Genomic DNA, 24,952 nt, shown 5'->3' on the forward strand with positions numbered 1-24,952 from the left:
TGTTCCGTCTCCGGCAAACCCACGGCCAGTCTCCATGATGCTGAAGTGAACGTTGCCGACATAGAGACGGTGGAATGAAACGCCGCTCGCAACGCTAGGAGTGCACTCGTCACGCGCATGTAATGGCGAGCTGAGGACACGTTCCGTCTCCGGCAAACCCACGACCGGTCTCTATGATGCTGAAGTGAACGTTGCCGACATAGAGACGGTGGAATGGAACGCCGCTCGCAGCACTAGGAGCGCCCTCATCACGCGCATGTGATTGCGAGCTGAGGAAAGAAACAAGTCGGTGTGGTCCAGAAGAATCAGGTGGAAAAGAGGCAAAGCGTTCCAAAACGACAGAAACCAAGGTATTCTGCCAACAAATGGTGAAACGCGTCTCTCTGAAGACTGGCAGATGACGGAGAGGAGGCAGTTGTCGATGGTCGGGGCGCTAGGTCTCTCCTTCTTGCGTCCATCGTAGAGTATCACTCCCTCAGAAATGTCCAACCATAGCCGAGACGTGATCTGAAGCTTGGAAAAGACACATTGACTGCGTCCTTTGACAAATATCCTGGGTGTCCGCTCTTGCTCTTCGCGATGGATGGCCGGGTCCAGATCATTCGGTCGGACAGTCGACATACTATTGAAGGACGGAGCAGACAGCAGCCCACGGTCTTTTGTGTGTTCAGGGCGCCATAAACTCATGCGGCTTGCTCTTCTCCTTTGAATCCAAAAGCTTGGTCAAGACATGCGAGAGTTCTTTGAATTCAACCGGTTTAGTGACGCACGAGTTGAAACCAGGCCCAGCAAAGGAGTTTCTCATAGAGTGGTTTTCGATGTAGTGCTTCTTCACCATGACGGTGTTGACACATTAGATCTTCTGGAGAGAGGAACCTCCTCGCGGTCTGAAACAAAGTCTTGCGGGTTTGAAATGAACCTGAGCGGAACGGACGACGCGACCGGATATATTCAAATTCCACCGGTAAATGACACCCATTCCAACCTTGGAAAACCCATTATGGACTGACTCCTCCGACGAATATCTCGGCTGTGTGCTCTTCCTCTTCGCGAGGGATGGCGCGCTTCGGATCGATCTAAAGGGGACCAAGGCACTGGGCGGTCAGCGTCCAGTCAGAAAACTGAGGATGTCCAGTCTCTTACCATCTTGCCGTTGAGGTAGTGCTTTTACATCATGATGGTGTGTCAACACCGAGCCTTTCAAAGACGGAATCTCTCCGAGGTCTTAATGGCAAACTTTAGACGGAGCGGGAGTCCAGGACGGAAGGAGGCGTCGAGTGCTGGACCGAAGAGGATGATGAGGACAACCTGGATGTGCGCTCTTGCTCGCGAGGGATGGCCCGCTTCGGAACGATCTGGTGGGACAATCAGCTTGTCGCCACAGAACGGAGGAGGTCTAGTGACTTACAATCTTCCCGTCAAGGTAGTGCCCCTTCACCATGACGGGTTTGACGCCTCCGCTCCTCCTCTTCGCAAGGCATGGCCCGCCTCGAATCGATCTAGTGTGACATCCGTCCTGCATCAAAACATGCAGGAGACCAGCAGGCAAGAAGATTCCACGTCTACCCAAGAACGACTATAACCACCTGGTCAGGGAGGAGGAGTACAGAGGGATGCAGCCCAATAACGAGGAGGGAAAGGCTGCACCGCTGGTGAGACGCAATGTTCCGTGGCCGGCGGCGGGTGACGGGGTCGAGATGGGACAGAGGGGAATAGCTCGTGAAGCTCAATTCTCCGACTGACAAGGAGAGCGAGTTGAGGCTCAAAGAGAGCTTACAGGTCACGTCGCTGGCGACAACTCTGTGGTCAAAGGTTGGTACGCGTCTGCTCGTGGTCAGCGAAATGAGCGAGAAAGACAACCGATAGAGTATATGTGCAACTGACATCGGCCATCATGCTGCGAGTCCGAATGAGCAGATGATGAAGACCTTGCAGGGCTTGATGTCGCGGTGGATCAGCGAGATCCACCCCTCGTAGGCTTTCTGTCCATGTCCACCATGCCGACACCCTGGGCGAGGAAGGCGAGCGCCTGGGCGACCCCTCTGTATGAAGAAGCGCCAGGTCGTGGCCTCTGGCATGGGCATGCTGTTTTTGTGCTCGTACTCCTTGATCCGCCATCCGCCAGTACCGCAGGTCCCCCATCGGGCAGTACTCGAGAAATCTTTTTTTGCTTGCGGGCACGCAATTGATTTCTAGACTATGATGGAGTGTGGTCTTCAACGAGGACTACTTTTCCAGTTGCCCCAAGAGCAATATACCCCCAAAATGCCCATACTCCAAGAGACAATGCAGAGTTTTGACGCTTGCGCAGCATCAATCTAGACCGACAAACCTCCTCTGAGAAGCGTCCAACCGATGAGTGGTATGAAAGAAACCGAGTCCATCCACTGCCTTGATCTAGCAGCCGTTCGGTCTTCTCAACGTCTATCCAAGTTCCTGATTGCGCAAGCCTGTCACTGCCCCTGCCATACAAGCTGCACAGGCCCGGGCTCGGCGTGTGCAGCTCGCTACCAAGCGGCTCGGCCATCCGGTTGCGCGTCGACGACAGGCAGGCGAGCCGGATCGGCTCGATCGAGTGATTGTCGTAGGATCCTCCTCCAAAGCGGGTTGATTCACGACAGAGCTCACGAAGCTCGTTTCCTACTCGTAGCGCGAAATGTGCAGGTTGGCCGTATAGGAGGCTTCTCCAAATCGAATTGGTTCACGACAGAGCTCACGGGGTTCGTTTCCTTGTTCCAGCGCGATGTGTGCAGCGCGATGTGTGCAGTCCTGCGTGTCGGAGCTTCCTCGAACTCAAGTTGATTCACGACAGAGCTCACACAGCTCGTTTCCATGTTCCAGCGCGCAGTGTGTAGGTCGGCCGTGTAGAACCTTCGTCCAAATCAAGTTGATTCATGACAGAGCTCACGAGGTTCGTTTCCTTGTTCTAGAGCGAAGTGTAGAGGTTGGCCGCGTAGGAGCATCCTACAAGTAGGGTTGATTCATGACAGAACTCGCAAAGCTCGTTTCTATGTTCCAACGCGAAGTGTGTAGGTCGGCCGCGTAAGAGCCTCCTCCAAGTCGGGTTGATTCACGACAGAGCTCACACAGCTCGTTTCCATGTTCCAGCGCGCAGTGTGTAGGTCGGCCGTGTAGAACCTTCGTCCAAATCAAGTTGATTCATGACAGAGCTCACGAGGTTTGCTTCCTTGTTCCAGCGTGAAGTGTCCAGGTTGGCCGTGTAGGAGCTTCCTCCAAGTCGGGTTGATCCACGACAGAGCTCGCAAAGCTCGTATCCTTGTTCCACAGCAAAGCGTGTAGGTTGGCTGTGTAGGAGAACCCTCCAAATCGGGTTGATTCACGACAGAGCTCACGAGGTTTGTTTCCTTGTTCCAGCGCGATGTGTAGGTCGACCGTGCCCTCACCGGACGTGACACAGCCGGAGCTTGTGCGACGAAGTTCGCCGCGGGAAGCATGGCAGATTAGAGAGCTGACCTGCTGGCGTGCGAGAAGAGCGGGTACAGGGCGGGGCCCGGAAGAGTTGCGGCGAGCGTGAAGGAGGATTTGCGGCACAGGTTCTCTGTGCGATAGATCTTTCCCTGGGCAGGAGGAGACATATGTGAGAAGTAGGTCCCTTATGGCGCTTGCGTGGGTCGATGCGAGCGTTCGGGGGGACTCGAGGAGTACGTCGGCGGGGAACTTGGACTGTATCCGGAGGCTGCTGGGCTCATGTCGTCTTGCAGCTGGCTTGAGGGCTGTGGGGGGTAGGAGTCTCCTCCAAATCGGCTTGATTCACGACAGAGCTCACGACAGCTCGTGGCGCAGGGTATGTCCACGGGAGACGTTCGCGCGGCGTTCAAGGCGCTCCAAAGGCTCTCCGCTCTTAGGAGACACTGACACGAGCAGGCTGCCATCAGGCTCCTCAGGGGTCGGCCTTTCCACACTCTTCGCCTCCTCATAGGGTGCCCCAGTATCCTGATTATCCTAGCTAACGTGAAGGCCATGCCTGGTCGTGAGGCTGGAGAGGGTTGCGTCTCGCCCATGGCGTGCTGCTAGGACGAGACGTGCTCCGCGTCTGCCTTGGCTTAGGAGAACTTGTGAAGAATGATGGCTAACGTGTACAGAGTACACATACCTCGAGGCTCTGCGGCTGTGGGCGGCTGAGGGTGGTAGGGGCCTCCAAGCTGGGTCGGTCGGCGACAGCTCGTGGAGCAGGTGAACGCCCGGGAGACGTTCGCGCGGTGGCAAGGAGGAGGAGGAGACGGTTGTGCGGCACTGGGGTGGCTCCAAAGCACCCTGGTTCTGGGTGCGATATCGAAGGTGAGGGTGTCGTTGTTGGTGGTGGAGGTGTGGCGAGGTGTGGCGAGGTGTGGCCATGATGTTGTTTGGAGCGGGGTGCAGAGGTCGGAGTGGAAAAGTAGGGAGGGCCAGGCTACAGCAGACTCTCTGACGTAGGCCGCGAACAGCACATCGCCAGAGCTGAGAACTGTGGACTACGAAGCTGTAGCTGAGGACCGGGCGGCAATCTTGTGCAAGGACTGACGAGCTGAAGGCTGTAGCTATAGACGTGCACATGTTGGAGTCCCCGAAGCCGGGCCGCAAGTGATGGTTCAGCAGAAGACTCCTGGGGTGTAGAGCGGTCACAGTGCCACAGTCTCCAGCCCGGAGACATTGGCTGAGCCTCATTCTCGCGAAGTGCAGCTGTAGGGCACCAAGAGACCCTCTGTGTATCAAACAATAGGAGAATCTCTCCAAGATGCTCTTTGGCCTATCAAGGAAGCATGAGCAAAAGAGTGAAGTCGCTGGTGCCCAAAAATCAAACACGAATAGCTACAAATAGGCCCTCCAGGACCAAAAAAATGTATTAGTAGCGGCTGCTTGTCGCGTCTGGGATACGGGCGCTATGCGAGAGCGGGACCCACCCTATGAGTTCACGTCACGGCCACGGCTTCACGCTAGCGGCCGGGCAAAAAGATGCATCTTTGCGTCTTCTTTGCTTCGCATTTTCCATCTCAACACCTACGCCGGGGCTGTTGCGCTTCAAAAGGGATATATCAAGGGGCGTTGCACTTAAAAAAAAATCTCAGGGGGTGTGGCGCTTTAAAAAGAACATATAGACGTGTATATAGCCCTGGTAGCTCGAGATAGTGCGCCAAAAGGAAAAAAAAGATTTCCGGACGTCGGATTCGAACCGACCTCTCTGAGACGGGTGATACCCGCTCAACATGTTGCCACTACACCACTCCGGCTTTTATTTTGATATTCAGTCTAAATAGACAGAACATATACCCCAATAGATAAAGGGGGCTACTAATCGCACACCCCCTTTTCACTAATCGCACACCCCCTTCTCACTAATCGCACACCCCCTCCCCCCCTGTCGCTTCACCACGTTCTGATTGGCCCGGAGGGGTGCTCCGAGGCCTCCGATTCGCTCGCCTAAGTCGCTCACTAATTCCAAATGCTCTCTCCAAATGCGGCCTTGATCGCAATCAATTACATCCTCTTCCTCTCCTTCTACAATACACTCACTATGGCCCTCCACCCGCTACGGCTGGCGTACTACGCTACAGCAGAGGTAGCGCATATTGCTCTACAAGCGCACGCATCAGCGCAGGGCTACGGCCTAGCAAAATACCGTAGTAAACCAGACAGAGTGGACATACGAGCATACCTCCAGGACGCATGCCGACAGCTCCGCTGCCAGCACCGCCTATTTCTGTAGTCCCTCGTCCAGCTCCTGTAGCTCGGAATGCCTATTAGTCGACAGCTACACCGGCTGATCTTTCTTATATTGATCCAGCCTTTCTTAGGCCTACAGCTGCATCTACGGCAGCATCTACGGCAGCGCATACAGCAGCGCATACAGCAGCGCATACAGCAGCGCATACAGCAGCGCATACAGCAACACCTGCAGCTAAGAAGCGCGGCCGGCCGCCTGGTGCAAAGGATAAGGTACCACGGAAAAAGGCAGGAGCTCGGAGGCAAGACAGTGCTCAGCCTCAACCTTAGGTGGAACAAGAGGATGACCGTGCAGACATCCTACGATAGATTGCAGCTCTATAAGCACGTCTAGAAGGGTCTCAGCGTCCAGCAGGTGTCGAGGGGGGCACTGCTGAGTTATCAAGCCGGCCGCCAGGCCGTAGGAACGTTGTGGCGCCTGCAGAGTATAACTATAAGGAGGAGGCTAAGGAGTATATGGATTAGTATATAGAGTAGGTGCAGGTGGTGATGCAGGGGGGCCAGGCTCAATGCAAAGGAGCCGTAATAAGGTGAGGTTTTAACAGGTTTAGCATGCTTGTAGGCATATAGGCACTTCTAGAATAGAACTTCTATTCTATACTTAGACTTAGGCTTGTACATAAGGCTATACAAATCGGCATACATTTTTTCCGATTCGTGTAGCTATATATATAGCCGTACGTAAGGCCGTACGGCCTCGCGTATAGCATCACGTGTAGATAGACGTATAGGTGAATGCCCGGAGGAAGCTCCGCGTTAATCCGAGCCAATTATAAGGTGGTGAAGCGACAGGGGGGGAGGGGGTGTGCGATTAGTGAAAAGGGGGTGTGCGATTAGTAGCCCCCTAGATAAATAGGTCACAATGGCAACTAAATGTACAAGCGGTAGGGCGGGAAGTACCGCGATCTGGGAGGCGTGGCGCGTCTCGCACGCGGGGGCACTTTCACTTAGGCAGGCAGCGCTCAGTGCATCACGTCATATCCCACGGCACGGGTCACGCTTGGCAGTGCACGCATCGCTTCATCTTCAAATAGCCCCTAAGTCTACTATGCTCTTAGTGTAGTAGTCTTGTCGCGTGTCTTTACGTTTTGTAGCACTTTTCATTCCTTGTCCTTAGGATGATTGTTTACAAAGCTTGCGACAGCCCCTGGCTTATGGGACGGACAATCTTGCAAACTCCGCGTCTGATGCCGCCTCGTTTTTCCTCCAAAAACGTTCCTGAGTTTTGCGTAAAGATGGTCGCAAGTAGGGAACTGTGTACAACTTCGAGTCGAACAGAAAAGCTATAGTCGTATCACGTGTCACGTCATAGTATTTCGAAAGCCGCAAAGTCTGCCCTTGGATGAATTTCTAAACTTATTATCAACACACCCTTTGCGAGCCCGTCCAGACTTGGAAACCTCTTCTACCCAGTTAGAGACAAGATCCCACTGCTGATCAAAGTATCATAGACCCGCATGCCCCGTGCTTGACCGCAAGAGGCTAGTCAAGTCCACGAAAGCCCCGTCACACGCTAAAGTCTACCACAGCTGTGAGACCATTTGTCTATTTCATAAAAGCCCTTGCTGGGCCTGTACCATATAAACCGTTGATAGTAATCCACCGCGTAGCCAAACTGGAGGTCTGCTGATATCTATGCCAACTTCTCATCATTCGAGACTGTACTCTTCTCCGTGGGCCTCTCTCCCAGCCTTGTCCCCATCGCTAGCAGCTCTGTCTTTCTCACGGTCTCTGTGTGCCTTCTACACATGGTGTGACTCTTCCGGAAGCTCATGGCGCTCGTGCGGTCGTGGCTCGTAGGATGAATCGAACAGGAGCAGGGGACCGATGTTGCTGGAGCTAGAAAAGCCGTTGTCTTGAGTGGGCATCATCTTCATATCAGACTAATTGGAAGCGACTTGTGACTTGAGAGGCGGACCATGCGGAGTAAAATTCTCCACTCACCTGGCTTGCAAGGCCTGCTGACATGCTAAGCTGCCCTCTCCTCCGCATCCATCCCCTGATGTCCCAATTGATCCCCATCGTTCTGCATGTAGCCACTACCTGCTGCGTTTGTCTGCGATCGCGGGTCATACCGCTGAAGAAGATCATCTACAGCTACTCCAAGATTATGTCCAGCCGCTTCAATATCGTCTGCACCTGCTTCCAGACCATCTGTAGCTGCTTCAAGCTCGTTCTCATGGGCGCATGTGCGAGCCTCGGAGGGAGAGACTGCGTCCCTCAACGGCCCCTGAGCGCGAGCGGTAATACGCGAAGCAAACGACACATTGAGTGCATAGTCCAGGGATGAGTTGAGGTGGACTCCGTTGATGTGGGAAGTCCACTCTTGGTTTCCAGGGCAGGGAGCCCACGGGCGACCAACAGTGTCACTGATAGAGGTATGTTCGGGAGGAGAGGCTGGACTCATGGTCGCTCCGCCGTTGATGGTACGTAGTGCTGCTCTAGCTGTGCGCTGTAGATACCGGCTGTAGCGCGGCGGTGGGCTTGGGGCGTGTTGGCTCAACACAGTGCTGTTATTTGAAAGGGTAGCGGTCGAGAGGGTGAAGAAAGGAGCCGGGCTCGCGCTTCTTGGTAATAACCACCATTTCCAGTGCCGGCGCTGTTGTCGCTGTATACTGATTGATCAACACCCTCTGCAGCAAGCGGATCCATAGCTTCACTCGGCTCCTAAGGTACTGCTCGGCCGCCGACAGCTTTCAACAGTCGATAGCACCCCGAGCCACCCCTCGCAGTCCGTCTGAGCGCGAGAATGAAAGACAGCGGCGACTGGGTGGTTGCTGCATCTGGAGGACAGCCACTGTATGTTCCGCTCATCAACTGCGCTTCCCGTCTTAGAGGGAATTGCTTTCTGCAGCCACACTGAAAGTGGCCGCGTCGGATTCCGGGATGGTATTGTGTGGGTGGGCAATTGTGGTGAGTTTCACAACCGCAGACAAGCTAGGGGTCAAGCAGATTACACTTCAAGCCGCCAGTTTCGCAATAGCCGAACCCGTTCTTCCAGTCTTGTACGCATGGCTGGTTCAACCGGAAACAGTTCTTGCCTGGGGTAGTAGATCAGCCAACAGATTGTCATGACCTAAGGGGGCAGCACTCACATGTGAGCTTCATAGGCACGTCCTTGTCATCTTCCGCAGCATTCAATCCAGGCCTATCGGGTGAGTGGAAGGAGCGCTTCGGCTGGCGCTTTGCGTGGGGAGTGTCGGTCCCGTGGGCTGAGTCGTCGCTGATGCGCCGCTTTCGCTTTGGTGGCATTGCGGAGCTTGTTAGGGAATGTTCCATTGCTTCTCTAGGCTGTTAGTAGTCGATCAAAAGCTCGAGAATGGGCACCGCTCTATGGAAGTGGTCGAGAAGGCGGCTGAAGAGAGCGAGAAGCTGACGACGCGCAGTAGAGAGTCTGCGGGCTGGCTGTAGCGGAAGACACGTGCGATCCAGGACATTTGGCTGGCCGGCTGGTAACATTAGTCCTACTCACAACTGGAAGACTGTAATTCTTTCCTACTCTGTGGGGAACGAATATGTGGTTATCGGGGAAGAGAGGTTGAGTTGCAGATGGACGGAGCGGGGCCCACGGGAGTTCCAAGGCGACATAGACGAAGCCCTTCACGTGATATCGCGGGGCTCTACACGTGCAATACTAGATCACATTTAATAGGGACCAAAGACTCTGTCCTCAAGTGAGGATACCCGTATTAATGAAAGGATGCTTAAAATAATTCCGTTAGCTAGTCGTATATCACGTACCACTCATCCAATTATCTCCCGCAGCAATCAGAGACTTCTAAGCCGCTGAGAGTACGGGATCTCTTCTGGTCATTTTCAAATAATCTATGCAAATTTAGATGAAAGCAGGTCATTCATATAGAAGCTCACGTTCAATATCATGTAGTAGATTTTCCAAAGGATACCGTAATTGACTTATATACTACCAATAGTCTACAGCACTTGAAATCTCAGGTCGAGAGAGTATAAGCCATAGCATCCAGAATGCAGTATTACTTGATCAGTTTTTTCCGGTAATCCCCGAGCTTGTCCATCGCCCTTGTAAGTTCCCCCAAGCACAACAAGAACACATGATGCATATGCTCCAACCCGAGACAAACACGTACTCGTTTCCGCATCCGTCGCCATCGCGGACTTCCTCCGCCTACATCCTCCGCCTGCTGTAAGAAGTGTATGGGAGTGCGGCTAGGACAGCTCGGGTGGCGCAAACTCTTTATCAAAACTAAGCCAAGGGCTCAAAGCTTCGAGAGAATCAGGGTGCATATCATTCATTTCTGGAAGGAGGTCGAGGTGTTAGGAGTACTCATTCAAGGCATCGCCGGCTTGCTCTACCTCCGGAATCTGGCCGCCATGATGATTGATGCTTCCATACTGTGAGCTAGGCTGGTAGGGCGGATGATCGAAATTCTGCAGTGGGTTGCTCGGCTCGACTGGAGGGGGCGGTTGATGGGCGAAAGTGTGACGATTCAGAGCATCCTCGTGCGAGCTCGACTGATGCGTAGGTTGTTGTGCGGATGAGATGCCAGGGCTGGCAGTGAGGTGGAGGTTCTTGGTGTGATTTTGGAAGTCATACAATACATCCTGAAACGTGTGTCAGTTAGCAAGATGGTTTGAAAGATACGAAGAAATTCCTTCTTTACTAACCTGGCCGGGAAGATTCATATTGTTTCGAAAGGCATTGAAGCCGTGGGGAACGGTTTATTGAGACGAAGGGTTGTTTTGAGCTTGGTCCGCTCCTTGAGTAGGTTGATATTGATGCTGTGGCCCATGTTGCTCGTTTCCTCGGAGATGTAGATCGGGATGGCTTCGACGCTCCTGGATTCCCAGCCGGTGAGTTTCCTGCGTTCCAATATGTCCTGGACGCTTTTTCTCGCGTATCTGAGTTTCGGGAATACCGTGTGCAGTTGTGATGCGTTTGTAGGGATAGGGCTGACGCGCCACGTATCGACCGTCGTTTGCGACATCTAGCAGATCACCAGGCGGCCTCTGGATGTGTTGACGCGTAGCGTGAAAGACTGGTAAGTAGACTGTTTGATCAAACGCAGAGTTTGTAAAAGACTCTAAGAAGTTATAGCTAACCTAGTCGAGGAAATTTCGCTCGGGTCCAAGGATAGTAGACGCGCCGAACGGGGTCTGATAGCCCATACCGCCGTCAATATATGGAGCTTGCCCTTGGAATGAGTTGGCCCACAGGCCGCTTCCTTCCACACCGCTATGCTGCATCACCATTTCATTTTCGGTCAGACGCTGAACAGGAGGCCCGGCGTAAACCCATCCCCCTAGGACTCCTTGTTGCTCCCAAACAGCCATGGCGCGTTGTACCTCCGCCTGGTCTACTCATCTGGTATGCTCGGGGGATGTGACTGTCAACTTTGATGGTGTCTGGTTCCGATCGAAGTCCGACTTGAACACCAGCTCGAATTCAAATTTACCGCCCAGGTTTCCGGTGACGCTCTCTATGTACACACTCAAATTTCCACTCATTGGGCAAGGGGACCATAAAGTTGCTGCCGGAGGTTTGGGTCAAGTTACTGGGAGAAGAGTTGTGAAGACTGTTTGGAGGTGGAAGAGCTGCCGCAGCGGGGCGATGTGTTGGTAATGATCGTAGCGCGTGACCACGATTGGAGGAATAGTCTAGAGCGAATGGCGCTGGATTGGTTCTGGCTGCGGTTACAGTCTCCGTTGAGGGGGCGACGGAGGAGTGAGGCGATGGAGCTTGTAGCAGCTTGGTTTGGTAAGTGTGGCCAAAAAGGCCACTGGGGTCATGGAATTGGATGGATGGAGACCACAGTTGCTGTGTTCTGACTCTCCACCTCTCTCAATTATTCCCGGTGTCTACAGTACGTCTGTCTGGTCGCTGGGAGTCGCGCGCATCCGCGGCGTTTGGTTAGAGAAAAGCTTCTCCACTATTCTCAAAAGCGCTTCCTAGGAGTACACCTGACACCTCAGCATCTTGCTCGCTGTCTGCGATGTCTCTAACTGGGCTCTCACGCGCGGCATCGTGGCTGGAATGTTGCTTTCGCTTCTTGGGTGGGCGGCTAGGTTCTTTCTGTTTCTTCGGTGGCCTGGTGGGCTTTGTTCGTACTCTCACTGCGTTTCTAATGTTATTAGGAACGTGCGCATACAGGAGTGTGTGGTGATGGAGTCATGGGGTGGTGGGGGAAGGTGTAGGTGTTGGAGCATCCAGAGCAGTGGCCACGACAAAAGCTCCGCCGGAGCTGCCCACGCGATAGCTTTCCCCGGCATCTATGGACGGACTGGCTGCGCCACCTCATGCGGTATCATCACAAAGCCAAAATGTCACGAAGAAGGTCCTAATTCGAAAATGGATTACTTTCCATGCACGGAATCAAATTTCTTTAGCAAGCGAACCCCTTCACCACCCGATACAGATCACCGAGGAGCTTCATTAGCTGCAAAGACGTGTGGAACGGACATGGCAACTCATGCACAGCCATCGCATAGCAGAGGATATGTTATAGAGAAGGTATGATTCATTTTGGCCCAGAATAGCTCTATTCTACATCCCGTCTCATCCAACCTCCCAAATTAGAAATCTGCCAGCTTGGATCACTTCGAAGACTCTGTGCAATCCCTGAACCACCTCATGCGCCGTTATCCCGAGGTCAAAGTCGCGGAAATACAGTCGCAATTAGACAGCTTGTCAAAGCTGAGGGCCGTATAGCATCCTTATCCATCCCCCTATTCATCCAGCGCGCGATACAGAACGTCAGGGGATGCCAATTCCAGCAAAAGCGTGAACACTGATGGAGCCGCCTCATACGATATCATCATGAATCGAAAGCCGCTGGCAGCCAGTTGTATCCACGGCAGCATATATCCAGGGATAACACTCAGGTCTATAATGGCTACCGGTGGCAGTCGACGGATCCACCTAAGTGGAGATCGCGGTCTTCGGCCCAGTCTCCTGCCCCCATCCACACAATAGTGAAGTTAACCGAGTACCATTCTTCTATCCAACTTCACTTTGAATAGCTATTATCATCTATCCATGATACGAAATGTTCTTGGTTCAACTGCGGCTTCATAGTGCTTTAGACTAGAGCTAGGGAAGGAGGGGTGCAAAATAGGGGCTGACTTTGAGCTGCAAAGTGGACAGAGTCTTGGAATGGAGCCCTGCTTGGTGACCTTTAACATCGTGACTACGCTGCATGAGACGCCTTAGTGTGTTGAATATTCGAAACTCAATTACATTCTCACAGCATTATGGTTTGGAAGGAGAGGAGAGAATGAGGAATAGGGGCCGTCTTCGGGCGGCAGAGTTGGTAGGAGCTTGAATTGATTTAGTTCTAGGGCATTATTGACTTTGCAATAACACTGCATGAGGCGGCTTGATGAGATTGAATATTATCGGCTCAAAATCCTCTCTTCCTACTCATCGTCGCGCTTGCAGATGCGGGGAGGTTACCCGCAGCGGTGGCGTCTGCTTGGCGGCGAGAGGAAGTGGAACCCTATGGACGCGGAAGTCCGGAGCTAGCGCTATAAGAACTGCAAGGCAGTCCATAAGTCTGCGATCGGATGGTCCGACTATACCCCCCGTATAAGCTATTTTGGTCGTCGTTAGGGCGTTTTCCACCACGCGCTGAAGAGAACACGTTTCCTTGAGGGCGTTGCTGAATGGTTCCCCGAGACTGACGGTTTGTTGAGAGACGGTTTCGTTATTCATACGTTGTGCCGCCGTCGGCTCCGGCTCTGAAGACGTCGTGAGTGTGACCGACTTGACGTCGTCGAAGCGTGTTCTGCGTAAGATTAGCTGTGCGGTACATGGAGCAGAGGGGAGGTGTCACTGGCCAGCAAAGCAGTACATTTGCCCGAAAAGCATGACTGACGTCTGTATAACCGCCAACTGTAGTAGGGTGCTGCTTAAACCTCTGCAAAAGCATCCGCTCATGAATGTCCATTGCTTCGACGCTGAACATCCGTTCGTTTGAAGTAGGGACTGTCCAGTCGAAGTCCCGTAGATAGTCGCTGGGCTGATATCCACCTTCGGCATTCTGCAGATGGTCTCCGTAGAAATTCTCGCCGTCATTACTGAAGTGCTCACTACTAGCTAGCATGTTGCCCAAGAACCGCTGTATGTCGTCTGTGTCCGCAGGCTGTGCTTGCCTAGCCGCCAACAGGTGTAGTGTTTGCTCTTGGGCTTCCTGTGTCCTCAGCGCACAAAGTGACTCATCAAAGGAAGTAACGCTAATGCCAAGTCGTTCTTTTCGTTGAAGAGAGAAGATGTACAGGATAAAGCCATTCTCACCGGATCACCCGCGGCTTTTCGGTATCCTCGGTATTCCCACAATCCTTCCGTACTACAATCTCGCCCCCGTAGCCTCTTGCATTTCCACATCGCAAAGACTCCTTTAGCTATACCTAGTAAGCCCAGGTCTCACTCTAGCGGTACATGATGGGCGTACACATACAGGTGGCCCTTGCATGAACTTAGGTGTCATAGGCGTCGTCAGAGGATGCCACCTCAACCTCCTCGTCAACCCAGTCAGCTAGGTCACATAATTAGCAAAGAGTTCTCGAATGCAGCTTCTATTTCAAGCAAGCGTGCTTCTTTGACTGCAACCGTGACAGAGAGGGAGCACCAACCGTCGTCCAGGTCCTCGCCCTCGGTGTTCCTGGCGGCCTCGTCGGGAGTGAAAACATCAGTGTCGCCCTGAGAACGCGGGGTATTAGTGACATGATCTCTTTCTGCTCCTAGTTCTAGAGAACATACGGGCAATCATACCTGCGTGGCGGAAGAGCTGGACTCCGCCGAAGCCGCGTCTGAGTGCGACGACGTCATTGCTGGCCCGTCGTTGCTTGTAGCAGCCAGGAGCGGAGGAGGGGTTGGCGCCGTAGAGAGGCCTTCAGGTTGGGTAGGTTCACGCCCTCGGGTCGGGGAGTCTTCGTAGATCTGGACTGCACGGCGAGCCATCCTGTTCTCGCGGCGGGTCCGAGTGGACGCGGTGGTGCGGACGGTGGTTGGTGGTATGCCGAATCGTTCGGAGATGTCTTGTAGCGGCCTTCGAGTGCGCATTGCGTTGAGGATTGGGGCCCGCTTCGCCTCCGAGGCCTCATGCTCCTTTCCTGCCATGTTGTCTCAGGAATTGATGTGGTGCGTGGAAGGGCTGTGGTTTTGTCTGGGGCCGCTGGCAGAACAACCCCCGAGCTCCGTTTCTCCCTGCGCTCACGTGGATTTACCTGCCGCTGTATCGCACCGCGTTTTAGAAAACAGAGAACCATTAGTCATAGTTAAGCCATCGTGGGCATCACGCGAAACATATTGTTGGGCACTGATGCTGAGAGGCCAAGCGGGCCACTTGCTTTGTGACTTCAAGTTTGTTCATTACGCTGTAGGTGTAAAGGACTATGAGAAGGGAAGCAAGTGAAATGCCATTTCTGGCCTATTAGTCGCATAGTCGTCGAGCAGGCGAACCCCACCGCCATATCAACGCCACCCATCGCTCCACAGCTGCCTGCCATAATGCCGGGTGCTTTCCAAGCCAGGGACCCAATGTGGAGACTCAAGAATCAGCTCTCCGTTGTGTAGCCCCTTTGAGGTCTTCTCAATCCTGTGTAGACTCAAAACCGGGAAGAATACCGGCTCAGGAGCACCCTCGGTCTCCTCCGTCGGCTGATGGCAGTTTCCTGGTAGTTCTACTGTCAGCAAACGGGTCTATGATGTAGCCATTGTTCCACAGCAGTGCACTATATCTATGCTTCAACAGCAGGAACAAAGTGGAGGTACTTACTGCTGATAAGATTTCTGAATGACGGCCGGTTGGCCTGGAACGCAGAGGACTGATATGCGATCCGGGCTTTCGTTTCCGCCCGCCTGAGTCCCATCGACCTCCCTACCAGTCTCTTGCTCGTGGTGAACCCGACCGATGCTGCCCGAACCTGCCACAGGTGCCGCACTCGTGGATGTTCTAGGTTGTCCCACACTACCGCCTGCCTCGCGCTCCATGTAATTGTCGACCAAGCGCTTCAAACCGGGAAAGTCGTACCCTGGCTGGCCGTGCAAGGCGCTGATGTCCAAGGAGCCACCGCTCGTAGCCAGGGCTGCTGGTGTGACACTCTTGCGGCGGTTGGTGGTCGAAGCCGTGGGACTGTTGGTAGCCTTGCGTTTGAGGGCCTGACGGTTGGTGGAGGCGGAGCGGGAAGATCCAGCACGAACAGCAGCTCTTCCGCTAGGCTTCTTCGTCACACCTGACTGCGACTGCTGTGGCGTCTGACCCGACTTGATGCAAGCGTTACCGAGGAACTGAGGGAGCAGACAACGCTCACAACGCGACTGGCCCGGGCGCTTTTCGCATCCTTTCTTCGAAGCTCTACAAGCTTGGCCTTTGCGACACCATCAGTTTACGTCTTGCGATGCGCCATGGCATAGAGGAACACTCACACCTGTCGTCACCCTTCTGTGGCACAGCCTTCTCCTTCTTTGGCGCCATTGATACTGCGACTGTTGTAGCAAGTCCTGCGGTGATCTGTACGGGAGTCGGTGTAAGCGTGGTTCTGGGCAGTAGTAGATCAATACTGACGCTGGTGAGGTAGATGCTGCGCTGACCAAGTGCTGGAGACGAAGCTGGAGACTTGACTGTTAAGCCGACGAATCCTTGAGCGCGGTGAAGCTGGACTGGGAGTGAACGAGCAGTGCTCTGTGGTGGGAGCTCTGGATCTCTGCTTTTGTGACTTTGAATCTGTTGGTGTAGTGCTACTGTAGCGCAGGTGCGGCGAGATCAGAGATTGTGGTGTTGTGGTGTTGCGGTGTTGTGGGTAGAAAGCACTGGCCGCCGCAGCACGTTTAGATATTCACGCCCACGCACAGGAACTCTCGGCGACCAAACATTCCTCGGCTCGCCACATCACCTGACGTTCCACTCTACGCAGTTCATCATGACCACCAGTCCGCAAGTTCAAAAATCAAAAGCAAAACACTATAACGTCTACAGATAGAGCTGCTTAGATGAAAACAAAATGCAAAAAATATATGCCTTCACGGGTACCGAACCCGGTTCTTCTGGTTGTGAACTATGATAGATGTTAGCGATGTTTCTTAGCCACCCTCACCACTGGACGGGGTGAGGGCGGAAAACAGTCCAACTTGTGGCAAATATATAATTAAATAAGGGGCGCTCGACCTTGCTCTCCGCCCGCGTCTTCAGCAACAGGCATCTCCACCCTTTTGAACAACATGTTCCACTTCAACTGTGACGTCTTAATGAACCGCGCTTTCTTCCTGTTCATCAATCTCTTTACAACATGTCCAGCGCAAGAGCACCATTACGCCGCTGTCCCCCTTAAGAAATGTCTCCACGTACACTATCGGAAAGGCTGACGGGATCTTCTTCCGCCCGCCGCATATCCGCCCTTCCTCATGAGTCCATGGATACTACACTGCCGCCGTCTGTCTAGCCTCAGCACACTCAAGAAATTCTAAATAGGATAGAAAGCTCCTAGCATCACATATCTGACATCAAACTTTTCAGCACTCCAGCACGTACACAAAGCCATCACCACCAATCTCACTCCATTCCCACGCTAACTCTGACACCCTAGCTACACACTCCCACCCCTCCCACCCCATCACTCCGGCCGGAAGTAATTCTTCAACGTCTCATGCCACTGATTCCACTCCCCCCACTCCTCCTCGCTGCTAGGCCTATCCAGCCTGCTGCTAGGCCTATCTAGCCTCCTCCCTTCCACACGGAGCATACCCGGCGGGACCGCTCTAGCCCAAAACAACGCCGATTCTACCTGCTCTGGGAACAGGTCCCTCCACAGAAAGCCTATCAGATCGCATCCGTTGGTGAAATACGTCCGGGCTTGGATCGCTGTCACGGCTTCGGGGATGCTCTCAAGGGTGAGGCTGGGACGGTTGGCGGTTTCTGGGTCGCAGCGCTCTATCACTGGGATGACGTTTTCGCGGGGGAAAGGGCCGAGCGTGAAGGATCCGTTGAAGTCGGGCCGGACGGTTGGGTTAGTAAGGGGGACTACTGGGTTGGTAAGGGACGGGCCAGGCCTGGGAGCAAGGGCGGGACGACGAGATGGCTGAAAAGGGGGATTTGCAGGAGGAGGTTGCACTCTGGGGAACGGGTCGAACGTTCGATTCCCAAGAGCGGGCGCAAAAGGATTGGCGCCATGAGGCAAGGGAAACGGTTCGGCTCCACGAGCTGAAGAAGAGGCCCTGTTTGGAGGAGCCAGGGCGAATCGACTGACTCTAGAAGGCGGCGTGAACGGACTGACTGTAGGAGCGGTAGGAGTGACTTGAGCTGGGGTAATGGGACTGACAGTTGGAGCAGTGGGACTTAATAGAGCGGTGGGAGCATTCGGACTAAACAAAGCAGCGTTGCTGAACATATCAAAAGAATCAGACGGATTTCCAGGACCGGCAGTGTAGTCGATGGGACCGTATTCGGAAAGATTGCCCTGAATACCTGGGGCGGTAGAATCGGCCTCAGCTGATGTTGCGGTCGAGGTGTAGGTCTCTCCCATTCCGGGCATGACACTATTTGTCTGCAAAGCCCTAGCGGACGGCATGGACCTGTGTGGTGCAGGCCTAGGAGGAGTCATGGGCACCCTAGTCCTTATTTGACTTTCTTCAGCTCCGATATCACGAGATGAGTGAAAGACTCCGTCAAATCTTAGCCTTGGTCCCTGGGGTGTTGGTTTAGGATACCGATTGAGTGGACTTTTAGTAGAATGTGAATTCTTTTCTAAGTTTGAGTCAGATCCGGAGCCTGGCGTGGTAGGTTTGTCATCCATTAGGTCTAGAAAGCCGACAAGTAAAGACCGGATAGATCACACATGTTGAGCGGAGAGGCATAGATGTACTTGAATGTGGGTAGAACTCTGGTTCGAAGCAAGCTAACATGATTGCAGATTATCACACGCCTGGGTCATCACACCACTCCGTGTCAGGCATGCAATCAAATCAGCAAAGTTCTATCATTTGAGCCAGCTTGTCTGGACCTCCGCTGAAAATCTTCTAGAAGCCTCCCTAACGGCTTTACTTTGCCTGAAAGTATCCTTGGAACGAGGCATGCCAAAGCTCCCATTCCGTCACGTCATTCTCACTGTCTTCCGAATCTATACCCTATGCCAGCACCCCATCAGGTGGATTCCCAATGCTGCGGTTTGGAGTTATCTCACCCTCCCCGTCGGACGGCAGACCCCAGTCGTTCGATTTTCCAGAATCAATTGCGCCGGCCCACTGGAACTCGTAGTGCTCTGCATTCGTCGCACCCGCACGCCAGAGGATTCCTATCAGATCCTGCCCATTCGTGAAGTAGTTTGCCGCATACACCACCGCTAGAGCACTGGACTCTGGTATCTCGTATAGTTTGAAGGGTAGGTTTTCCAGCGATTCGCCCATGTCTTGGATCAAATTCTTGACATTGTATTTATCGAAGGGGCCGAACTGGAACGAGCCGGAGAAGGCATCCACTGGTTTAAGGGAAGAGTTCGAAGAAGCCATGGCGTAGTGAAGGGAACCTGTGAGTTCAGGTGTGATTGGAAGTTGGATACCACACGCTGTGATGTTGGATTGAAGATGTTTTAATACTGGTGAGTAATGAAGAAGGCCAATCAGGGTGCAAACCATGACCTACGCCAAGCAATATGTCTCACGGGAAACACGCACACAAACGTCAAGCAATCAGATTCCCAACGTTGGGAATTGGGCTACCTCTTGACTCGCGGGATCCCTGATGGCTGGGCCGTCTCCCACACTGGTGTCAAACGGGCAAGCATGAAGCCGGTGTAGCGTTATACCCAAGATCAGGCTTTCTAGAATGACGTAGTAGAAATCAGAGCATTCTTTGGCTGAAAGGCTGCCTACGAGGCGAAGAGTGCATGGAACGTGCTCATGGGATGAGAGAGATAGTGAGTTTGTTTTGGCGTGCGGTCCCTTCGAGAAACGGCCAAGGTAAGGTCATGGAAGCTTCGCATAACATCGATGATCGGCATATCAGCACCTAAATAGCCATCACCATGGTTAACAAGGGGTTGTACGAGCTATTCCGATCTTTCTCATGTTTTCACTGCTTTAATGTCGAGGATAGAGATATCGCAACACGACTTATGTACAAGCTCTCCCTTTCCGGTAGACATAGAGATATTTGTTCGTTCTTCTTTCGAGCCTTCACGAGCGACTTTGATCCCACGCTTTTCTACCACAACTCACAAATCGAACGCATCGAAATTAGAGGACGGACGTCGGAATGGTACCAAATCTTGAACTAGGACGGCTATTTCCCTGGTCTCACGGCCGCCTATATTAGCCATCTCGTCGGTCCGGCAGGATATTTTCTCATTGAGTTACGCCAGAAACGTGGCAAAAAGAAAACTAAGTTCGCGTTTTCTCCGGACTCCTTGAAAGCGTCCGCCGCCAATTGCTGTATTTAGGCAACTCGGAGATCATACCCATGGACGACCAGGAGATGGAGAATTCTACGAGGTATCTGTCGGGGTATTTCATGACTATGATGAACTAGAGGGAGAGGGCCAAGCTTGCCTTCTCGATTGATATGACGGAGGACCTAGCTAAGCGTCTACCACCTGATGTCGAAGAGAACATAGTGCATATCCAGCACTTGAATAAGCTTCTAGCTAAGGCTGATGTGATCTAGGAAAACCTTCAATTCTAGGAGAGGGTTGTATACACGGCGGTAATTTCCGGCTGTGGTAGGATTGCGATTAGGTTTTGATACACTAGGAGTCTTTTAAAGCGCTTCCGATATACACTAGATTCCAAAAAATCGAGATTAATAGTATAAATTGCGCAGGCATTCGCGGCTGCATAAGGTACTCTGGCTTGGTTCCTACAAAGTCGAGCCCTTGACGCTGACGAGACTTAGTCAGCCGTCCTTGGCATAGTCACATGACCCACACCCCTCCAAACACTTCGCGAGATCTCACCCGTCCTTCGCACCAACACCACAGCTCAACGTGCTCCTCTCTGCGATCAAGAAATCTCTCGACCTTGTATGCATCTTGGTATTAACCCCGATGGCTCGCTCCCAATTTGACAGCAGCTAGAAGATGCCTTCCGCGAACCTGGAGCGAAACGAGTGCGTCGCAACACGACCAAAGAAAGTGACGAGACAGAGAAGAAGACCTTCATTGTGAAGCTACGAGCAGCCAGCTTGGCTGTCACCGGAGAGATTGGAGACATCCTCCGCGAATCTGGAGCAGAACGAGCGCGCCGCAGCACAACCAAGGAAGGCGACGAGACAGAGAAGAAGAGCCTGATGGTTAAGCTACGAGCAGCCAGCTTGCCTGTCGCCGATCGGACCGGAGACTCGAGCCCTATGGCGAAGTTGAAATCCTCTGGCCTCTGCGCTGCAAAGCAAGGAGAGTCGAGCTCAAGCGCCGAGCCTGAATTCGGCGAAGACGACGATGACTGTCGGGGTCTGCATGGGTGTCGACACTTCTGAGATCGCCGACCAGGCCGACCTCTCTGAGATGGGTAGACAGATCCTATGATCACTATCTTCTGTCCGCCCAGATACCGTAGCGGAAAGATAGCGATCATCGGATCTGGTCCGTTCATCACTTCCATGTTTGTTGGTCAGGAGGGGCAGCCTAGTTTGGAGTCGCTTCGTGGGATTATCACTCAACCACAATTCGACCTCGCTACTTGGTTATCGCTCCGCGTCACGGCTGTCGACCTATACGGCTATGCAAACGAGGACAGAATGTTCAACTTGCCGGAGAAGTTCGCCATCCAGCTGAAACATACGGATCACGAAGCCTATCCGCAATCGCCAGTTCTGCTCCTCTACAGCCTCGCCCCCCACGGCACCCTCTTTATACACCATGGAGCATGAAAAAAGATGCCCGGAACATCAACACGCAACCACCTCCCTGCAGGCGTCGTCGGTGTTGAGGGCAATTTTGGACAGCAAGAAGCCGCACGCCTCGTCGCGGTCCAGAGGCTCCCTCCCTTCGACGGACCCGGCTCCCTCCCTTCGACGGACCCGGCTCCACACGGCCGTACCAACGCCTGCAGAACCTCTACGCCAACTTTTACGTCGTCTTCTACACCGCTCGCCCGCTACTCGTCCTCGACGGTAATAGTGACATGGGAGCAACACGATTCGGGTACTTTCAAAGTTGGTCGCGCGTTGGTCATGCGAATAGCTTGTACGTTGCATTAAGGGGCAACATAGCGTTCTATAAGACAAACGTAGTAGGCCTGCAACGCCGGCTCTGGTAGATAGTGGTGTTGGCCTAGACATAAAAGCTCAAAAGATCAGAGGTGTGGGACATCTGTTTGCCTGAAAGTTCTGATCGGTTTGCGAGGACTTCGATGCATTTCTGCTGTTGTCTTGAGGCGAGAGAATCGGAAAAGTGCGACTTGTTGCTACTTTTGGGGGTTTCTCACCAGCCTGAGTTTTACCGCGGTCGACATATTACGCAAGATAAGGACAAACTTCGCTACGGCAAGACACTAGAATTAGTACTAAGTGAAGACGAGCGTGACGGGCGCACAGTTTTCGTCCAGCAACTGGCTGCGCGGCTTGAAACTAGACACCTTTTCGACTTCTTCAAGGAACGGCCGCGTGAAGGAACTCAGTTGTACCAGACCGTGTCTCAGGACTTTCCAAAAGGTATACCCATCTCACTATTCTAGACTTCACTTTGAGCATCTTAGTTAACATTTGCGCAGTATAGTACGAGGAGTTCTATGATGAAGAGCCAGCCACGGCGGTTGCGCTTGCCCGCCACTGGAAAGAGTCCTTCAACATACATCGCTAAACGACGACGAATTGTTCGAGACGGTGCGGTACATCTCATGGGTTTCACTCGAATCGACTTGCGGAATAGAAGAGGGATCTTCGTTCGATGCGGTGCAAGAGGGTCGAGAATGGGGATGATATCTTCGATATGTCTCATCATCCGGATGCTGCGTTCTTTGAGGGCTCTAGGCTAAGAGAATGCGGGACTCCTAGTTTCGAATGTATCGACCTTTACACTGTAATCGAATAGAAGCCCACGTAGGTGCCCAAAGCGGTGGCGAACAAGACTAGCCGAGCCCGTTCCGTGTTTTGTATAAGACGTTTGCATAATCTGGAGTGTATCGCGAGCTACCTGTTTAACGAGCTACTTAACGCCCTAAACAACCGGCCGCCGCAAACACTCACTTCCTATCTCACCTCCTACCTCACTTCCAACTTCACTTCCTACCTCACTACATTCCTGAAATCACTAGTCCCGCGAGGCCGTCACCATCCATCTACAGGAAAGATCGAAGATCCCGCGTTCCAGGCCGATACCGCCAACGTGCCCGTTCCCTCTCCAATCTGACATTTTCCTCTCTGCTCCAGAGCACCCGGCTCTCCTCCACCTTAGATTCCACGAGGCGAGTAAGCACATAAAGAAGACATCAGCGATCGAGTTGTCCAAGTGTGATCTTGACCTGTTTGATGGGCAGAAGCCATAATAGCAAGCCAAGCAAGCGCCTGGGGATTGTGCTTTAGATTGGTAAGTCTTACGCTGTACATCGATTTCTCTGTGTTAACCCTACTATAACAATCTCAATAATGAGTGGCATTTGCCTGCCCAAGACCGCGAGAAGAACTCGAATTCATCTGCCCCGGACCAGAACGACAATCGAGACAGCACCCATCCTGCGATGATAGTCGTAACGGGGCTGGCGTCCGTTTACAGCCTGAGGCCATGTGGAGAAGCTGCAGTGGCAGGCTGGACTCCCGCTTACGAATTTGGTCCGAAGCCGCAACAGTCTTAGTACTACTCTCCTGCCTACTCACAGTATGATCCATGGCTGGTGTGGCGGTCTGCGACAGACAGTCCTACTGCATCCGGACTGACTACATGGTGCACTGTGGGCTTCCGAAACTTAAAGGACGATCCCTTTGCCTGACTGGGAACCTGCTGGCTGGGGGCGTCCTCACACCGGTGTCTATACAGCAAAGGAGGAGAATGAGCTGTCCTGTCTGCACCGCTGACTCCGGAGTACTACTAGGCCAGGCAAGAATCTCCTTAACACTGCATAGGGTGCACCTGTGGGCTTCGCAGACTTCAAAGACGATCCTTTTGCCTGACCGGAAACCGCTTGGCTGGGGTCCTCCTCACACCGGCATCTTTACACTAAATGAGGAGAACGAGTAGTCTCGTCTTCGCCAACGATCCCTCTTCCAGACTAGGAACCTGATGGCTGGGGTCCTCCTTACACCGATGTCTACACAGCAATGGAGAAGTATGAGCAGCCCTATCTACGCCGACCGCTCAGGAGTGCTGCTGGCCCAGACAAGAAAAGCGGTTATGACAGCATCCATTCTCGCGATGTGATGGGACCGTGACCACGATTGACAGAATCGTCCCAATCATAGCTGTACCAAGGTCAAGAACGACGATGGCGATGTCGAAATGCAGACGCTCCCGGCGCCGGCGGAAGCCATTACGATGCCCGTACGCTGGATTGAGCAGGACATCAAGCTCTTCTCTATGCGGTTCTTTATGAAACGTTAGGTAGACCTTCAAGATGCTCACAGCGCTACACTCGATGCAGCCCAGTTTGAACAGTGGTGTCGTACTAATGAAAGCGTCTTGATCATTTGAGGAGGGTCGAAAAACTCATCCATCAAGCCAAAAGTCTCCCCAATCCCGCCTGACCTCCCCGAAAGAACCCCCGAAACCGTCTGCCAGCCTCCCTCCCGCCTAACTTTCTACCCCATCCACCCCCTCCCCTCACTCCCTCACCATCTCGTCCACACTCCACTTCCACACCCGCCCACTCCACGTCTCCCAATCCTGCCTCTCCTTCTCCACCTCGCTCTCCTTCCGCAAAATCTGCCACGGCTCGCCCGCGAACCCCGGCTTCTCCTCCCGCCCCAGCTTCCACACCGCGCCCAGTTCCTCCTCCACCTCTCCGTCTGCTCCCGCCTTCGGCCACGACAGCGCCAACAGGTCCTCTCCGCTGCCCCAGAACACCTCCGCGAAGATCCAGATGATGTCGTCGGGGAGGTCTTCCTTGCGGAAGCCCGGGGCGGCGGCTTTGGCGGGGTCGGTGGCGTGGAGGTAGTTCCAAGCCGTGGTGGGAGTGATGATGCCGACGGCGATGGGGGCGGCGAAGGTGGTGGAGGGGAGGTATGTGGTCGACATGATGGTGGTTTTGATGGTTTGTTGGGTGTGTTGAGGTTGTTTGCATGTTGTGCGCTCTTTGACGAGGAGATGAAGGATGTGGAGAGGTTTATAAGGCCTAGAT

The 24,952-nt window shown here is 53.3% G+C and overlaps 10 protein-coding genes and 1 non-coding gene across 11 annotated transcripts; 2 read left to right on the forward strand and 9 right to left on the reverse strand.

Moving 5' to 3' along the window:
- Positions 1–171: 171 nt before the first annotated feature.
- BDZ99DRAFT_514067 (uncharacterized protein) lies at positions 172–621 on the reverse strand (the record flags this gene model as incomplete). The annotated part of the gene is made up of 1 exon (XM_033724791.1): positions 172–621. The coding sequence occupies one exon, from the start codon at positions 619–621 to the stop codon at positions 172–174; it is 450 nt and encodes a 149-aa protein (XP_033584818.1).
- Positions 622–1,238: 617 nt separating this feature from the next.
- BDZ99DRAFT_514068 (uncharacterized protein) lies at positions 1,239–1,441 on the reverse strand (the record flags this gene model as incomplete). Its single annotated transcript, XM_033724792.1, has 2 exons — positions 1,239–1,355; positions 1,409–1,441. The coding sequence occupies 2 exons, from the start codon at positions 1,439–1,441 to the stop codon at positions 1,239–1,241; spliced, it is 150 nt and encodes a 49-aa protein (XP_033584819.1).
- A 1,730-nt stretch (positions 1,442–3,171) lies between these two features.
- Positions 3,172–4,651, reverse strand: BDZ99DRAFT_514069 (uncharacterized protein; the record flags this gene model as incomplete). Its single annotated transcript, XM_033724793.1, has 3 exons — positions 3,172–3,734; positions 4,115–4,472; positions 4,523–4,651. The coding sequence occupies 3 exons, from the start codon at positions 4,649–4,651 to the stop codon at positions 3,172–3,174; spliced, it is 1,050 nt and encodes a 349-aa protein (XP_033584820.1).
- Positions 4,652–5,150: 499 nt separating this feature from the next.
- Positions 5,151–5,228, reverse strand: BDZ99DRAFT_t7. The gene has a single exon. It is a non-coding gene; the product is annotated as a tRNA-Thr (tRNA).
- Positions 5,229–5,648: 420 nt separating this feature from the next.
- On the forward strand, positions 5,649–6,474 carry BDZ99DRAFT_457524 (uncharacterized protein). The gene is made up of 3 exons (XM_033718700.1): positions 5,649–5,710; positions 5,750–5,971; positions 6,047–6,474. Exons 1-3 carry the CDS (start codon positions 5,665–5,667, stop codon positions 6,184–6,186), a joined length of 408 nt encoding a protein of 135 aa, XP_033584821.1. The 5' UTR covers positions 5,649–5,664; the 3' UTR covers positions 6,187–6,474.
- A 3,540-nt stretch (positions 6,475–10,014) lies between these two features.
- BDZ99DRAFT_514072 (uncharacterized protein) lies at positions 10,015–10,383 on the reverse strand (the record flags this gene model as incomplete). The annotated part of the gene is made up of 2 exons (XM_033724794.1): positions 10,015–10,302; positions 10,366–10,383. The coding sequence occupies 2 exons, from the start codon at positions 10,381–10,383 to the stop codon at positions 10,015–10,017; spliced, it is 306 nt and encodes a 101-aa protein (XP_033584822.1).
- Positions 10,384–10,419: 36 nt separating this feature from the next.
- BDZ99DRAFT_514073 (uncharacterized protein) lies at positions 10,420–11,031 on the reverse strand (the record flags this gene model as incomplete). Its single annotated transcript, XM_033724795.1, has 2 exons — positions 10,420–10,781; positions 10,869–11,031. 2 exons carry the CDS (start codon positions 11,029–11,031, stop codon positions 10,420–10,422), a joined length of 525 nt encoding a protein of 174 aa, XP_033584823.1.
- Positions 11,032–13,117: 2,086 nt separating this feature from the next.
- On the reverse strand, positions 13,118–14,815 carry BDZ99DRAFT_470804 (uncharacterized protein; the record flags this gene model as incomplete). Its single annotated transcript, XM_033721658.1, has 5 exons — positions 13,118–13,495; positions 13,572–13,929; positions 13,991–14,097; positions 14,154–14,231; positions 14,468–14,815. 5 exons carry the CDS (start codon positions 14,813–14,815, stop codon positions 13,118–13,120), a joined length of 1,269 nt encoding a protein of 422 aa, XP_033584824.1.
- Positions 14,816–15,469: 654 nt separating this feature from the next.
- On the reverse strand, positions 15,470–18,225 carry BDZ99DRAFT_514075 (uncharacterized protein; the record flags this gene model as incomplete). The annotated part of the gene is made up of 4 exons (XM_033724796.1): positions 15,470–16,065; positions 16,124–16,208; positions 16,263–16,357; positions 17,439–18,225. 4 exons carry the CDS (start codon positions 18,223–18,225, stop codon positions 15,470–15,472), a joined length of 1,563 nt encoding a protein of 520 aa, XP_033584825.1.
- A 2,024-nt stretch (positions 18,226–20,249) lies between these two features.
- On the forward strand, positions 20,250–21,551 carry BDZ99DRAFT_514077 (uncharacterized protein; the record flags this gene model as incomplete). Its single annotated transcript, XM_033724797.1, has 4 exons — positions 20,250–20,342; positions 20,599–20,706; positions 20,757–21,132; positions 21,199–21,551. 4 exons carry the CDS (start codon positions 20,250–20,252, stop codon positions 21,549–21,551), a joined length of 930 nt encoding a protein of 309 aa, XP_033584826.1.
- A 2,884-nt stretch (positions 21,552–24,435) lies between these two features.
- On the reverse strand, positions 24,436–24,849 carry BDZ99DRAFT_470808 (uncharacterized protein; the record flags this gene model as incomplete). The annotated part of the gene is made up of 1 exon (XM_033721659.1): positions 24,436–24,849. One exon carries the CDS (start codon positions 24,847–24,849, stop codon positions 24,436–24,438), a length of 414 nt encoding a protein of 137 aa, XP_033584827.1.
- Between the last annotated feature and the right edge of the window lie 103 nt (positions 24,850–24,952).

The sequence above is a fragment of the Mytilinidion resinicola genome, assembly GCF_010093595.1.
Source record: "Mytilinidion resinicola strain CBS 304.34 unplaced genomic scaffold BDZ99scaffold_1, whole genome shotgun sequence".
Classification (NCBI taxonomy): domain Eukaryota; kingdom Fungi; phylum Ascomycota; class Dothideomycetes; order Mytilinidiales; family Mytilinidiaceae; genus Mytilinidion; species Mytilinidion resinicola.

Bases quoted from the DNA above. Each gene is read 5' to 3' on its own strand.
- BDZ99DRAFT_457524 (XM_033718700.1), top strand. From the start codon at position 5,665: ATGCCGACAGCTCCGCTGCCAGCACCGCCTATTTCTGTAGTCCCTC. The intron at 5,711-5,749 runs GTCCAGCTCCTG...ATTAGTCGACAG, and splicing joins GCCTATTTCTGTAGTCCCTC to CTACACCGGCTGATCTTTCT. The intron at 5,972-6,046 runs GTGCTCAGCCTC...CAGCTCTATAAG, and splicing joins AGGAGCTCGGAGGCAAGACA to CACGTCTAGAAGGGTCTCAG.